The sequence below is a fragment of the Monodelphis domestica genome, chromosome 3 (assembly GCF_027887165.1).
Source record: "Monodelphis domestica isolate mMonDom1 chromosome 3, mMonDom1.pri, whole genome shotgun sequence".
Lineage (NCBI taxonomy): Eukaryota > Metazoa > Chordata > Mammalia > Didelphimorphia > Didelphidae > Monodelphis > Monodelphis domestica.
The window spans coordinates 82681043-82694615 of record NC_077229.1 but is presented as its reverse complement, the minus strand read 5'-3'; the positions used below and the strand labels follow the sequence as shown (position 1 = coordinate 82694615).

Sequence of the window (13573 nt, the reverse complement as noted above, 5' to 3'; positions counted from 1 at the left end):
ATCTTCTTTCTTCTTTTCTTCTCCACAAAACAACCAAGGTCTCTCAGCCTAATTTCAGAGGCCCCCTTCAAGGGTCCTTCAACCTGGGACAGAAACTAATAATATTGGTTCTCCGCTTCTTCCCCTTCCAGCCAAAAAAAAAAAACCTCAGAGAGCCAAAGTTTCCTTTCTTGGTCAGTCTACCCCAGAGAGAGAGAGACAGAATCAGTTCCTCCTTTGGTCAGATAGCCCAAAGCCAAGGTCCCCTCAGTTGAGTAACCCCCCAGAGAGAGAGAATCCAAGGTCTCAATTCCTCTCCTCCAGTCAGGATCCCAACTGCCTCTCCTGGGAACATTTCATTTGGAACTTTCTTCTTGATTGACAGACAGGTCCCCAGCCTTGGTTCTTGCATCTTGGCTTGTCCTGCAAAACCTCTGTCTCTTCATGTCTCTACCACAGTAGTTACTGGTATTATTCATATTTACATTTGAGGAAACTAAGTCAGCAGGAGTTGGGTGACTCACCCAACGTCACCCAGCTACTAGTGTCTACAAGCAGAACTCAGGTCTTCTAGACTCTGAAACTAGCATTCTGTCCACTGTCCCACCTACCTATGACTGTCACAGACCTGATGTACTTGGGTTTTAGTAAAGCATTTGCAAAGTCTCTCATACTATTACACTGAACACCAATGAGTTATAAGAGCTAGAAGAAAGTGCAATGTAGTTGCTTCCCTAAGATACACTCTCTGGAGGTCTTTAAGAGGCGATAGCATGTTTGTTTCTGAGAATACTATAGAGGGAGATTCTGCTCAAATGCAAATGATTCTAGGTGGCCTCAGATTCCTTATAACTATGAGATCCTGTCACGCCAAGTCAACAAGCTATCCAAATGTTATCCATCACATTCCTCCATTTTGCTCCTTGGCTTCCTCATATTAATAAGCTGTCTGAACGTACCAGGATATTCCACCACTCCTTTGTGTATGCTCTACTTTAAGTGAGGTGCATCTTTTCAAAGTCATATTGAGTCTCCCCTAACAAAGTCTCAGGGATACTGTTGATTTCAGATTTGGATCCTAACATTAGGTTGTCTAGTTCAACTTGTTTAGTACCCAGACTTTACATAATTTCATAGTCATCTGAGGCCATAGGCTTAACTACTGGATTCCTTCTTGAAAATTCTCTTCATGAATTATTGATCCTCTCTGCTGCCGTCTCTACATTTTAATCATTCTGCTCATGAATTCACATTGTATTTAAACAAAATTAAAAGTGAAGAAATATAAAAACTCATATATAATGTATGATAGCTGATCTCAGTTTTATAATGATTATAATAATAATATATAAAAGCTTTAACTAAAATATCCATAAGGTAAAAAAAGAAATCAAAATGGCTATTCCCTGCCATTACAAATAGTAAAGAATTTCTTTACATTCACATACATTCAGCCCATGAACTGTGCATTCTAGTTCCCTATGTCCCTGCTCCACCTATTTGCTTCCCATACCATTAATTTTCTCCTCCAGACCTTGGCATGAGTCTTAGTCTGGACAGCGCAGATTCATTATCTGGGTCCCAATGCCCCAAAGCTCCCACAATCCTGGTGTCATTGTGTACTCTGTATCCCTTAAGGGCCAGATGTTGGCTCACTGTTTGATATTTTGTGATTTTGCCAGATCTATCTGATGGCAAAGTGGAGCATTTGTTTGAAAAAGTGAATCTAAAGTCCTAAAGCACTTCTAACTACAGATGTATATAATATTCAGTTTCTAAAAGGAAATTACAATAGTTAGATAGAAAAGGGAAATAGAAGAAAGACAAACAGCAAAACCAATTTTTACTGGGCGCATTGACAGAAATCAATTAGTGGGCAGTCCCCTTTTGGCATAAAAGTATATGTTCAAATAATTGTTCAATTAAACCTCAATTCAATCACCCACATCCAAAATTCATTCTTGATCTTCTTGATGTAGTATAGGTTTTCTAGCATCTTTCTGCAACAGTTCATTCTCTAGATTAGGAGTTAGCAAGCTTCTTTCCTTGAAGATCTTTTCTCGAACAAAAATTCAAAATCTTGTATTTTTATTAAAATGCAATCCCCACTGAAGTGGGTGTTAAAAAACATTCAGTTCAGCTCAGGATTCAATGTTGAGTTTCGGGGGTATATGTGTAAATTATCAAAAGATGAGAAAAACAAAACAACACAAAAAAATATATAAAGAGGAAAAAATGGAAGAAAATTAAACTTTTGGGAGAAAGAAAAAAAATTCAAAATCAGAATAAAAATACTAAAATCTATGTATATAAAATGTTAAGTAACCAAGAATAAATTCATAGTAGGCCCTTGAATTGGGATTCAATTTAAAGTAATTTCTATCCCACAAGTCTGTAGGAACAGAATGCAGTAATATTTCACTTACCCATTTGCAGCCAAGACTATAGAAAGTTGCCATACTATGAGAAGAAAAGGAACTAGAATTTTATTTTGTTAGGGAAGTGTCATTACCTGGTCTGATTTTTTCATTCTCGGGGATATAGGGAGTCGGGATGATAGTCAAACTTTGGGACTCGTCTGAGTACTTCACAAATATATGTGTGTGTGTATATATATATATATATATATATATATATATATATATATATTAAACATATTACTGCAGAAAATAATATTAATTGCATGTACCTTTAGTACAAGAAATGAGAAAAAAGGGAAAAAATCAAATATTTTAATCAAACTAAAATAAAAGCAATAATAAAAAATAAGGGGGGGAAGAGAGGGAAAAAAATCAGGAATTCAAAGTGTTCTCAAAAAACAGCATCCACTTGTCAATGGATTATTATCTCCAATGCATATGATAGGATACAGTCAATCAGTCTCAACAGAAGATGCTCTCTTTATATGTTTGCAATGAATCTAAGAGTCCTTCTCTCCAATCTTGGAATGGCCCTTCCCGGGAAGGCTGAGTTGCTCCAGTATGCTGGAAGTTCTTTATATACACCTTGTCTCCTGGGTTCAGGTCATGAAGTGAAAAGTCTAGTGGACTGGCTTGTACTGCAGCTCCAGATGAATAGAGTTCATGCAGTTTGTGCTGTAATTCCTGTATATAGGAAGCAATAGTAATATCTCCCCCTAATAGTGATGTATATTCAGGAGAGAAAGGTTTAGCCTGTATAGGTGGATGTCCAAACAGCATCTCAAATGGTGAGATGTGTAGGTCTCCTCTAGGCCTGCTTCTGAGATAAAATAGGGCCAGAGGGAGAATTTCAGGCCATTTTAAATGGGTCTCAGTGCATAATTTGCCAATCATAGTTTTAAGTTCTTTGTTCATCCTCTCAACTTGTCCTGAGCTCTGGGGATGATATGGAACATGGAATTTGGGAGTTATCCCCAAGCAAGAATATATCTGATTTAGAACAGAATCAGTAAAATGACTTCCTCTATTGGAAACAATACATGCTGGTGGGCCAAAGCAAGGAATAATTTCTTTTAAAAGCACCTTAGCAACAAAAGCCAATTTGGCTCAAGTTGCAAGAAATGCTTCCGGCCATCTGGTCAATTGATCTATTATGACTAGAAAAAAGTTATAATGTCCAGCCTTTGGCATTGTTAGATTTTAAATGGTTGAGGACTTAAACTGTAGTGATTAAAATGGTGGAAGATATAAATTGTGATAGATATATGAGAGGGTGAGTAAATTTGACCACTGAAAATATGTTCACTACAGTGTCTTGGTTTTTAAATCAAATATAAGGTGGTCACCAGGGAAATATTCCCAATTATTCAAATACCCAAGTCAACTGGGTTTTATAGAGATTTTAATTAATACAAATGTGGAATTAAAGAAAAGAGAGAAAGAGAGAAAAAGAAATAAGTATGAAGGGCCTTAAGCCAACATGGCCTAGACCTGAGTCTTAAGAGAGGGAGAGATCAGTCAGTCAGTCTTTTATCACTCACCACAAGGTCTGTCTAAGCAAGGATTCTAGTGACACTAGGCCAGCTCCATCTCAGCTGACTTCACCAGAGAGAGTTCCAGCCAGAGTCCTCCTCAAAGAGAGATACAGCCAGAGACTGTTTCAAAGGGCCTCTCTCCAGAGCCTCCAGAGGGACAGAGTCCCCTCAGAGGAGCTCCAGAGAGACCTCCTTAGAGATTGTCCTCCAAGAGCTTCCCTTCTCCAGAGCCTCTCTCAAAAGATTCTTCCCAAGCGATCCTCATAAGAGATCACTCCAAAAGGATTTCTCCTTCAAGAGATTCTGCTTTTTCTTATATAGGGGGTTTTCTCCTATGTCACCTCCCCTAAGTCCTTACATCTACCAATCACTGTAGACATTTTCCAAATGACAACCCATTCTAAAAACACTGTTGGGTCAACTAATCCCTTTAGGAGAAAACCTCTGAGTAAGTCTGAACCAGAGAAAACACAGCTGAGTCGACTAATCCCCTCAGTAAATCTGAACCAGAGAAAACACAGCAGAGTTGACTAATCTCCTCAAGAGATACCCTCTGAGTAAGTTTTCACCTCTTTGCTCCTGGCACGTTTACAAGTTGCCCGACCTTTATAGGTACCTAGCACCCCATTGTATCAATTCTAAAAACATGCATGGCTCAAAGAACTCCCTGCCTCATCATAAGCATGGGTCCAAGTACTTTCATTGTTTAGCAAGGAGTTTTCTCCCCTAAAGCAGTCTTAAGTACAGGTGGAGTAGAGGTCCTCCCATTTCTGATCCTGGTGAGTTCACATCAAAATGGGGAATGTTCCCAGTAGGGAATTGTTCCAATTGAGAATTCCCCAATGTGGAAATTTTTAACATTCATAAGTCTGAGAAATTTCAAGATTCACAATCCCCCCTGATGATCATTGGGAGACTAGTCTCCCCATTGATCATTTAACATAATCAATTTGTAATCCTAAATGCACTTCTAACTATAGATATACACAATATTCAAATTTCTAAGAGGAATTAGAATAGTGAGGGAGGAAATAAAAAAGAAAAGACAGCAAAACCAATGTTTTGCTAGGCACATTGACAGAAAGCCAAATTAGGGGTAGTCCCTTTTGGCATAAATGTGTACATTTACAATAAATGTTCAATCAAAGTTCAGTTCAATCAATCATATCCAAAGTTCATTCTTGATCTTCTTGATGAAGTGTAGGTTTTCTGGCATCTTTCTGCAACAGTTCATTCTCTGGATTTAGGAGTTTTAAGCTTCTTTCTTGAAGATCTTTTTTCTTGAACAAAATAAAAATCTTGAATTTTTATAAAAATACAATCTCAAGCAAAAAAATTCAAAAATTCTTGGATTTTAAATGAAAATACAATCTTAAACAAAAAATCAAAATTCTTAGATTTTAAATTCAAATACAATCCCCCCTGAAGTAAGTGTTAAAAGACATTCAGTTCAACTCAGAATGCAATGTTGAGTTACGGGGGTGTATGAGTCAATTATCAGAAGAAGAGAAAAAATAATCAAAAACGTGAGGAAAAAATTCAAAATAGGTCCTTGTATAGGTCCAATTTAAAGTAATTTCTATCCCACAAGTATGTAGGACAGAATGCAGTAATATTTCACTTAGCCATTTGTACCCAAGACTACAGGAAGTTGCCATAATATAAGAAAGAAAAGAATTAGAATTCTATTTTGATAGGGAAGCATCATTCCCTCGTCTGATTTTTTTCTTTATTCTCAGGGATATAGGGAGTCAGCATGATAGTCAAATTTTGTACTTGTATGAGTACTTCACAAAGAGTGTAGATACAAGGAAGTCCTACGACTTAACGTATGTCAAGCATCGCAACCTCGAGTCTCACATTAGTATTTCCTGTGTGCTCTTTTTGGCACTATTCAGATTAAGTCTGTGCTCCTTGTTTTTTTCCCATTTTTTTTTTAGAATCTTATACAAACATTAATCACAGTCCTATAATATTTTATCAATAAATGGCAGGTTCCCATAGTTTAAAGCTTTTGTATTGACATTATAGCAAGAATATATATATATATGTATATATATATTAACTTTTATTACTGCAGAAAAAATATTAATATTAATTATGTGTACCTTTAATACAAGAAATGAGAAAAAATCAAATATTCTGATCAAAAATAAAGAAAAGCAATAATAAAAATAAGGAAAAAATCAGTAATTCAATGTGTTCTCAAAAAACAGCATCCATTTGTCTATGGATTATTATCTCCAATGCATGTGATAGGTTACAGTCAATCAGTCTCAGCAGAAGATGCTTTCTTCACATGTGAGCAATGAATCCAAGAGTCCTTTTCTCCAATCTTTATAGATGTTGGAGTAGTTAACAATATTTGTAATGGTCCTTCCCATGAAGGCTGAGTTGCTCCAGTACTCTTGAAATTCTTAATATAAACTTTGTCTCCTGGGTTCAGGTCATGCAGAGAAAAGTCTAGTGGTCTGGCTTGTACTGCAGCTCTGGATTCATGAAGTTCACGTAGTTTGTGCTGTAATTCCTGTATATAGGAAGCAATAGTAGTATCTCCCCCTAATAGTGAGGTATATGCAGGGGGGAAAGGTTTAGCCTGTATAGGCGGATGTCCAAAAAGCATCCCAAATGGTGAGATGTGTAGGTCTCCTCTAGGCCTGCTTCTGAGATAAAATAGGGCCAGAGGGAGAATTTCAGGCCATTTTAAATGGGTCTCAGTGCATAATTTGCCAATCATAGTTTTAAGTTCTTTGTTCATCCTCTCAACTTGTCCTGAGCTCTGGGGATGATATGGAACATGGAATTTGGGAGTTATTCCCAAGCAAGAATATATCTGATTTAGGATAGAATCAGTAAAATGACTTCCTCTATCTGAATCAATACGTGCTGGTAGTCCAAAGCGAGGAATAATTTCCTTTAAAAGTATCATAGCAACAAAATCTGCCATGGCTCGGGTCTCAGGAAATGCTTCAGGCCATCTGGTTAGTTGATCTACAATTACTAGACAAAATTTATAATGTTCAGCCTTTGGCATTGTTATGAAAATCTATCTGTAGATGTTCAAAAAGTGTGTAAGCCAGAGGATGTCCACCAAAGGCTTTTCCATGAAATGCATGTTGCTTATATGCCTGGCAGGTAGAGCAGGCTGAACATACTTTAGAGGCTGTAGTAGTTATACCAGGGGCTATCCATACTCTCTTGACAGAGTCCACAATGCCCTTGGTGCCAAAATGACCATTTTTATGAATAGATTGGCAAATTTGGTTATCAAAACTTCTAGGGAGCAGGGGTTTTCCTTCAGATGACACCCATACTCCATTAATCTGTTTTGCTTTGAATTTTTGTTTCCATTTTTCCACTTCCTTTTCATTATAGGAAAAGTGGTAGATTTAAATCATTAGTGGTTGTTAATGTTTAAATTAATTCCAGTCCTTCTATGGCTACTACCTTTGCAGAGGCATCTGCTTGATCATTTCCTCTAGAGACAGGGTCAGTGCCACCTGTATGGGCAGAACAATGAACTACAGCTAGGGCTTCAGGAAGCTGGAGAGCAGAAAGAACTTCATTAATAATTTCTGCATTAGCTATATGTTTTCCAGCTGAGGTTAAAAATCTTCTCTGGAGCCATAACATTCAGACTGAGTGACAAATGCCAAAAGCATATCTAGAATCTTCTTTTTATCCTTGGCAATTATACAAGCTTGCTTCAGAGATATGAGTTCTGCTCCTTGAGCACTAATGTTAGAAGGTAGTGAAGCTGACCATTCAGTGGCAAATTCTGAGACTACGGCAGCTCCAGTGTAACATATGCCACCCTCATAAAAGAGGAACCATCAGTAAATAAAATAAGATCTGCATTGTCTAAGGGAGTGTCCAATAGCTTATCTCGAGGTTTTTCTGCCATGGACACTAATGTTTCACAATTGTGTAATGGTTCCCCTGAAGTTGGTAAATCTGGAAGTAAGGTGGCAGGGTTAAGAGTAGTACAACATTTTAAAGTAATGTTTTCACTATTTAATAAGGTTATTTCATATCTTGTAATTCTCTGATCCAAGAATGCCTGTGTTCTATGCCTTAGCAACAATGCTTCTACCTCATGTGGGCACATTATTGTTAATGGACATCCCAATACTAAATCAACGGTTTTTGTTACTAGTAAGGCTGTAGCAGCTACTCCTCTAAGGCATGGTGGTGCTCCTGCTGCTACTGGGTCTAGTTGGGCAGAATAATAAGCAATTGGGCTCTAAGAAGGTCCCAAAGTCTGAGTTAACACGCCAGAGGCTACTCCTCTTCGCTCATGCACATATAAAGTAAATGGCTTGCTGTAATCTGGGATGCCTAGAGCAGGGGCAGACATGATAGCCTTTTTTAGATCTGATAGAGCTGACAAGTGTTCAGGCTCTAATTTGAGGGGTTCAGGAACCGAATCCTTTGTTAATGCTATAAGGGGTTTAGTAATTTCCCCATAGCAAGGAATCCATTGTCTGCAAAACCCTGTTGCTCCTAAAATTGCTCTCAACTGTTTCTTAGTAGTAGGAGCTCTTAAATTTTGAATATTCTCAATTCGTTTTGGAGAAATATAACGAGCACCCACAGTCAAGATGAATCCCAAATATTCTACATTTGGGAGACACCACTGAACTTTATCCTTCGAGATTTTATGTCCTCTTTTGTGCAATTCCAAAAGAAGGTGTTTGCTATCTTCTTGACATGTTTCTGCGTCTGTTGAAGCCAAGAGTAGATCATCTACATATTTGATTAATTTACTATTTTTAAATGTTATATTGTCTGTTTCTTGGCTCAAAATTTGCTCAAATAAGCTCTGACTTTCTACATAACCCTGTGGCAGCCGACACCAGGTATTTTGTGAGCCCTTCCAGGTAAAAGCAAAAATATGCCTGGAGTTCTCATGTATAGGTATGGAAAAGAAAGCTGAACACAAATCTACTACTGTAAAGTATGTAGCTGTGCTAGGAATAGAGGAAATAATAGTATTTATATTAGAAACTATGGAGTGTCTCTTTATAACATGATTATTCACTGCCCTCAGATCCTGTAGGAATCTATAGCGGTGCTTGCCATTGGGCCCTCTTTTTGGTTTTTTAACTGGCAGGATGGGCGTGTTGTATTTAGATTTTCAAGGGATTATCATTCCCTGTTCTATTAATGAGTTAATAACTGGTATAATACCCTCAATTGCCTCCTTTGAGAGGGGATACTGAGGGATGGAAGGAGGTGGGCTAGATTTAATTTTTATCTGCACAGGAACAGCAGGTTTAATTAAGCCTACATTGGAAGAAGATGTGACCCAAAGAGACTCTGGTATATCCTTAGGTATTTCAAAAGTGGAAGGCTCTTTTGCCTCCTGGTTTTCCGAGAGAAGTACAGGGAGTAAATTTAAAGATTCCTCTGGTACTTCCAATGATAAAGAACCATCTGGTGAACAAGTTATTGTGGCTCTGAGTTTGCATAGGTCTCTCCTCAGCAAATTTAAAGGGGAGTCAGGCATTAAAAGAAAGGAATGTTGTACCTCTAGGGGTCCTACAGACACCATTCTAGGGGCAAGTTTTTCAACTCTTTGGGGTATTCCTGATACTCCCACTACACTTTGTGAATCAATGGAATAACATTGTATTGGGTATTATCATTTTCCTCGTTTAAAGCACTGCCCTTTTTTTTGATTGACATTAGGATTCCTATAGTTATTATTTCTAAAGTTGTTATTATTTCTTTTTTCCCATAGCCAGCTCCTACAGACCATCATTACATGGCACTCTTCTCACAGTAAAGGCATGTTAATGATTTATCTTTGGATTCCTACAATGGGACTCTGGTCTCTCCCTTATTTTTTAATTGTCCCTTTAACATTTCAATTGCCTTCTTTAATTCTTCCACTGAGGTATTGCATTTCTTAGGTATGTTTACATGACCCTTATAAACTTATAGGCTGCTACTCTTCTCAATTCTTTGAGGTCCATAGAGTCCCAATTAGGACAGCTAGTTTTAAAGTAGTCTTTTACCACTGAACAATAATTCTCAATGAATTGCCTATGTATTTGTCTAATGTCCCTTTTTCTGGATAAATCAAGGTCCATATATGTATTTCCTATGTCAATAAGTCTGTCCATAAACTGGGAGGGGGGCTCATCAATTTCTTCTTGGGTTCTTTCAAATTTTGAGCTTTTTTCAGGTCTATCAGAGCAAACTCTCATGGCTGTCAATATGCTTCTCTGGCCTGGTTTAGTTTTGTGTGATCTAGTTCAACATTGGAGTTCCAGAGTGGATTTTCAGTTGGCCAATAATTTTCTCCTCTACTTCATTTCTAATTAGCCAGAGAGATGACATTATTTTTCTCTCTTTTTGACAGAAATTTTGCTAATAAATTTTCAACATTCCTCCAAGTGGGATCAGAAGTTCTGAATATGTTCTCCAATATTTTTATAATTAACATTGTTTCTTCCTCAAATGATGGAAGATCTTCCTTGAATTTATTTAAATCTTCAGGGTTAAAAGGTGTGTGGCGTCTTATAGATACCAAGTCCCCATTTTTATTGAAAGTTGGAACTTCCCTTAAAGGAAATAAATTATCTGAATTTTCTTGTGTTTCTGTTTCTAGGCTTCTTGCTCCATTCTCAATGGGGTAGGTATGAGAAAGGGAAGGGTTGGGCATGGTGAGGGGGAGGGTTTGTTGTTGTCCCAATAGTGCCAAACAGATGAGAGGTAGGAATGATATGGGAAATGAATTGGGCAGGGTGGGAAGGAGGGGGAAAGGATACAGAGGGGTTAGGGTAGGAGGCATAGGCAGGGTGTGAACTTAGATGTGAACTTAGGGTGGAGGGGGTGGGGTAGGAGACAAATTTTCCATAAGTTCCATGGGATGAGCTATTTCAGAGAGACAAGGAATAACATATTTACAAATTTGGTCATAGAGCTCATAAACCAGTTGCTGAGTAAGATGTGAACTGGCTGTAACCACATATTTCTAAAGTCAAACATTAAGTTGCCTGTAATTCACAAAATAGGTGGGGAGCAGGACAAAGCCAAAACTTTCTACAGGTTTCCCCCACTCATAATTAAGAGTAATCTAGACAATATTGTTAGTAAAGGTTGTCTAGTTGGATTTTCTACTCCCTAAGGGAATGGAGATTTAAAAACAGCTCTCCCAGCCAGGACCTTAGGGCCCTGTTGCTAAGATTTAGAAAAGCTGTGTTCTATCTAAATTATGGAGAGAGCAAAAAAAAAATCCGAATTTACTTACCTCTACAGATGACCAAAATAAGCTATTAAAAGCTGAACTTAGGGATAGTCACAGTAGAGAAAAGGTTTAGGAAAGTTAAGAAGATGGAGGGTATTTTATCACAACCAACATGATCAGCCAAAATGTAAAGTACAACTTTATGGTTGTGACCTAAACTAAATTAAATATTGGTCAGCAAGGTATATCGCAAATAAAAATACCCAAGTCAGCTGGAAATTTATGGTAATTTTAATTAATATAGAGGAAAGAGATTAAGAGAGAGAGAGAGAGAGAGAGAGAGAGAGAGAGAGAGAGAGAGAGAGAGAGAGAGAGAGAGGAAAAGATATAATTTAAACTGCTCTGGCTCACACTAAACCAGGAAGGAGTTCACGGCCTTAGCCCAGGGGGCCTCTCCTGAGAGCCAAGGGAAACGGGAGTCAGTCTTATTACTCACCACATGACTGTCTCAAGGAAGCTGAGGGAACTGCTCCAGGCTCAAGTTCAAAGCTCGAACTGGCACCCAGGCCTGCTCACAGGAAGTCAGCAGCCACATCCACCTCTCTGGGGAAAGAGCCAAAGAGAGGAAGTGACCCGAACTATATGGATGGTTTTACATCACTTTCCTGCATCTCATCTGGACCAATGGTAGCTTAGCTTGACTTAGGACAGCCCAGGGATCTGTCAGCCATTATCTGCACATGACTTTCAAAGACCATCCACCTGAATACTTAATCCTTAAGTATGGGTATAGACATTCCTAATTTTGTCAAAGTATCTTCATTGTTACAATCAGGAGGTAGCTGAATCCAATCTTCACACCTGTAAATTTTGGACTTAAGACTATTAGCAGTGATAATTTCTTTTCCCATATCCTAAGTCTCAACCAATTCTGGATTTACTAATTTTATTCCTGTAAAACCATTAAAATAAACTTTGAATGGACTTTCTAAAATTCATATTTTGTCTCTTTTTCCACATGTGTTTACCAACAGAACCATGGAACAGAAAAATCAGTCAGAAGTCTCTGAGTTCATCCTTCTGGGCCTTTCAAGCAAACCAGAGCAGGAGAGGCTTCTGTTCTTCCTCTTTATGCTTATGTATCTGACCACAGTGCTGGGGAACCTACTCATCATTCTAGCCATTAGAATCGACTCTCGCCTTCATACTCCCATGTACTTCTTCCTTAGCAACTTGTCCCTGGGTGACATCTGCTTCACCACCACGACCATCCCCAAGATGCTGGTTAGTTATATATCTGGAAACAAAGAAATTCTTTACATAAGCTGCCTGGCACAACTCTTCTTCTTCAATTGGTTTGCAGGATTAGATAGCATCCTCCTTGCCTCCATGGCCTATGACCGCTATATAGCTATCTGTGCCCCACTACATTATACCATGATCATGACACCAAGGGTCTGTGTCCTTCTGGTGGCAGTGTCCTGGTTCTGGCCTTGTGTCAATGCCCTGACACATACTGTCCTGATAACTCAACTCTCATTCTGTGGCCACAATGAAATCCCCCATTTCTTCTGTGACCTTGGTGTGGTGATAAGGATCGCCTGCTCAGATACCTCCATCAATGACTTGTTGATCTATACAATGGGAGGACTGACAGCTATAATCCCATTCATGGGCATTCTGATCTCCTACTTTCACATTTTTGTAGCTGTCCTGAAGATACCATCAGCTTACGGGAAATGGAAAGCCTTCTCCACCTGTGGCTCCCACCTCACTGTGGTCTGTCTCTTCTATGGAACAATCATTGGAGTGTACTTCAGTCCCACATCCACCCACACAGCCCAACAGGACATAGCATCAGCTGTGATGTACACCGCAGTCACCCCCATGCTGAACCCTTTCATCTATAGCCTGCGGAACAATGACATAAAAGGAGCCCTGAGGATGCTTCTCCTGAGGAAACCAGGTTTCTCTTTGTGACTTTCTCACACTACACTTTCACTGCAATAAGAAAAAGATTTCAATGAGTCTTCTCTAATGGAATATTCAATCTGTTCACCTCTTAACCTGCCCAGGAAGTAGTGCAATGTGATGGACAGAGCATACAGCCAGTTACCGGACTGCATGGTTATTGTTTTTCTATCACTTCCTAAATGTATAACCCCAAGCTAACCTCCTCTTCAGGTTCTTTATTTACAAGATGAAGGGACATTTACTCAAGTGGTACATCTTGTTGCTATTTGGTTGTTTTGTTTGTGTCTGTGGCGCGATTTGCCATTTTCTTGACAAAGATACTAAAGTGGTTTGCCATTTCCTTCTCCAGTGAATTAAGGCAAACAGAGGTAAAGTAACTTTCCTGGGACACATAACTAAGTGTCTAAGGATAGAAGTAAATAAGCATTCAAGACTTACTGCTGGATCTAGGAATTATTTTGAGCATTCTG

The 13573-nt window shown here is 38.5% G+C and overlaps 1 protein-coding gene across 1 annotated transcript; it reads left to right on the top strand.

Annotated features, from left to right (window-relative positions):
- The first annotated feature begins 12167 nt into the window (after positions 1 to 12167).
- Positions 12168 to 13109, top strand: LOC103100301 (olfactory receptor 1M1). Its single transcript, XM_007489785.2, has one exon. It carries the CDS (start codon positions 12168 to 12170, stop codon positions 13107 to 13109), a length of 942 nt encoding a protein of 313 aa, XP_007489847.2.
- The last annotated feature ends 464 nt before the right edge of the window (positions 13110 to 13573 follow it).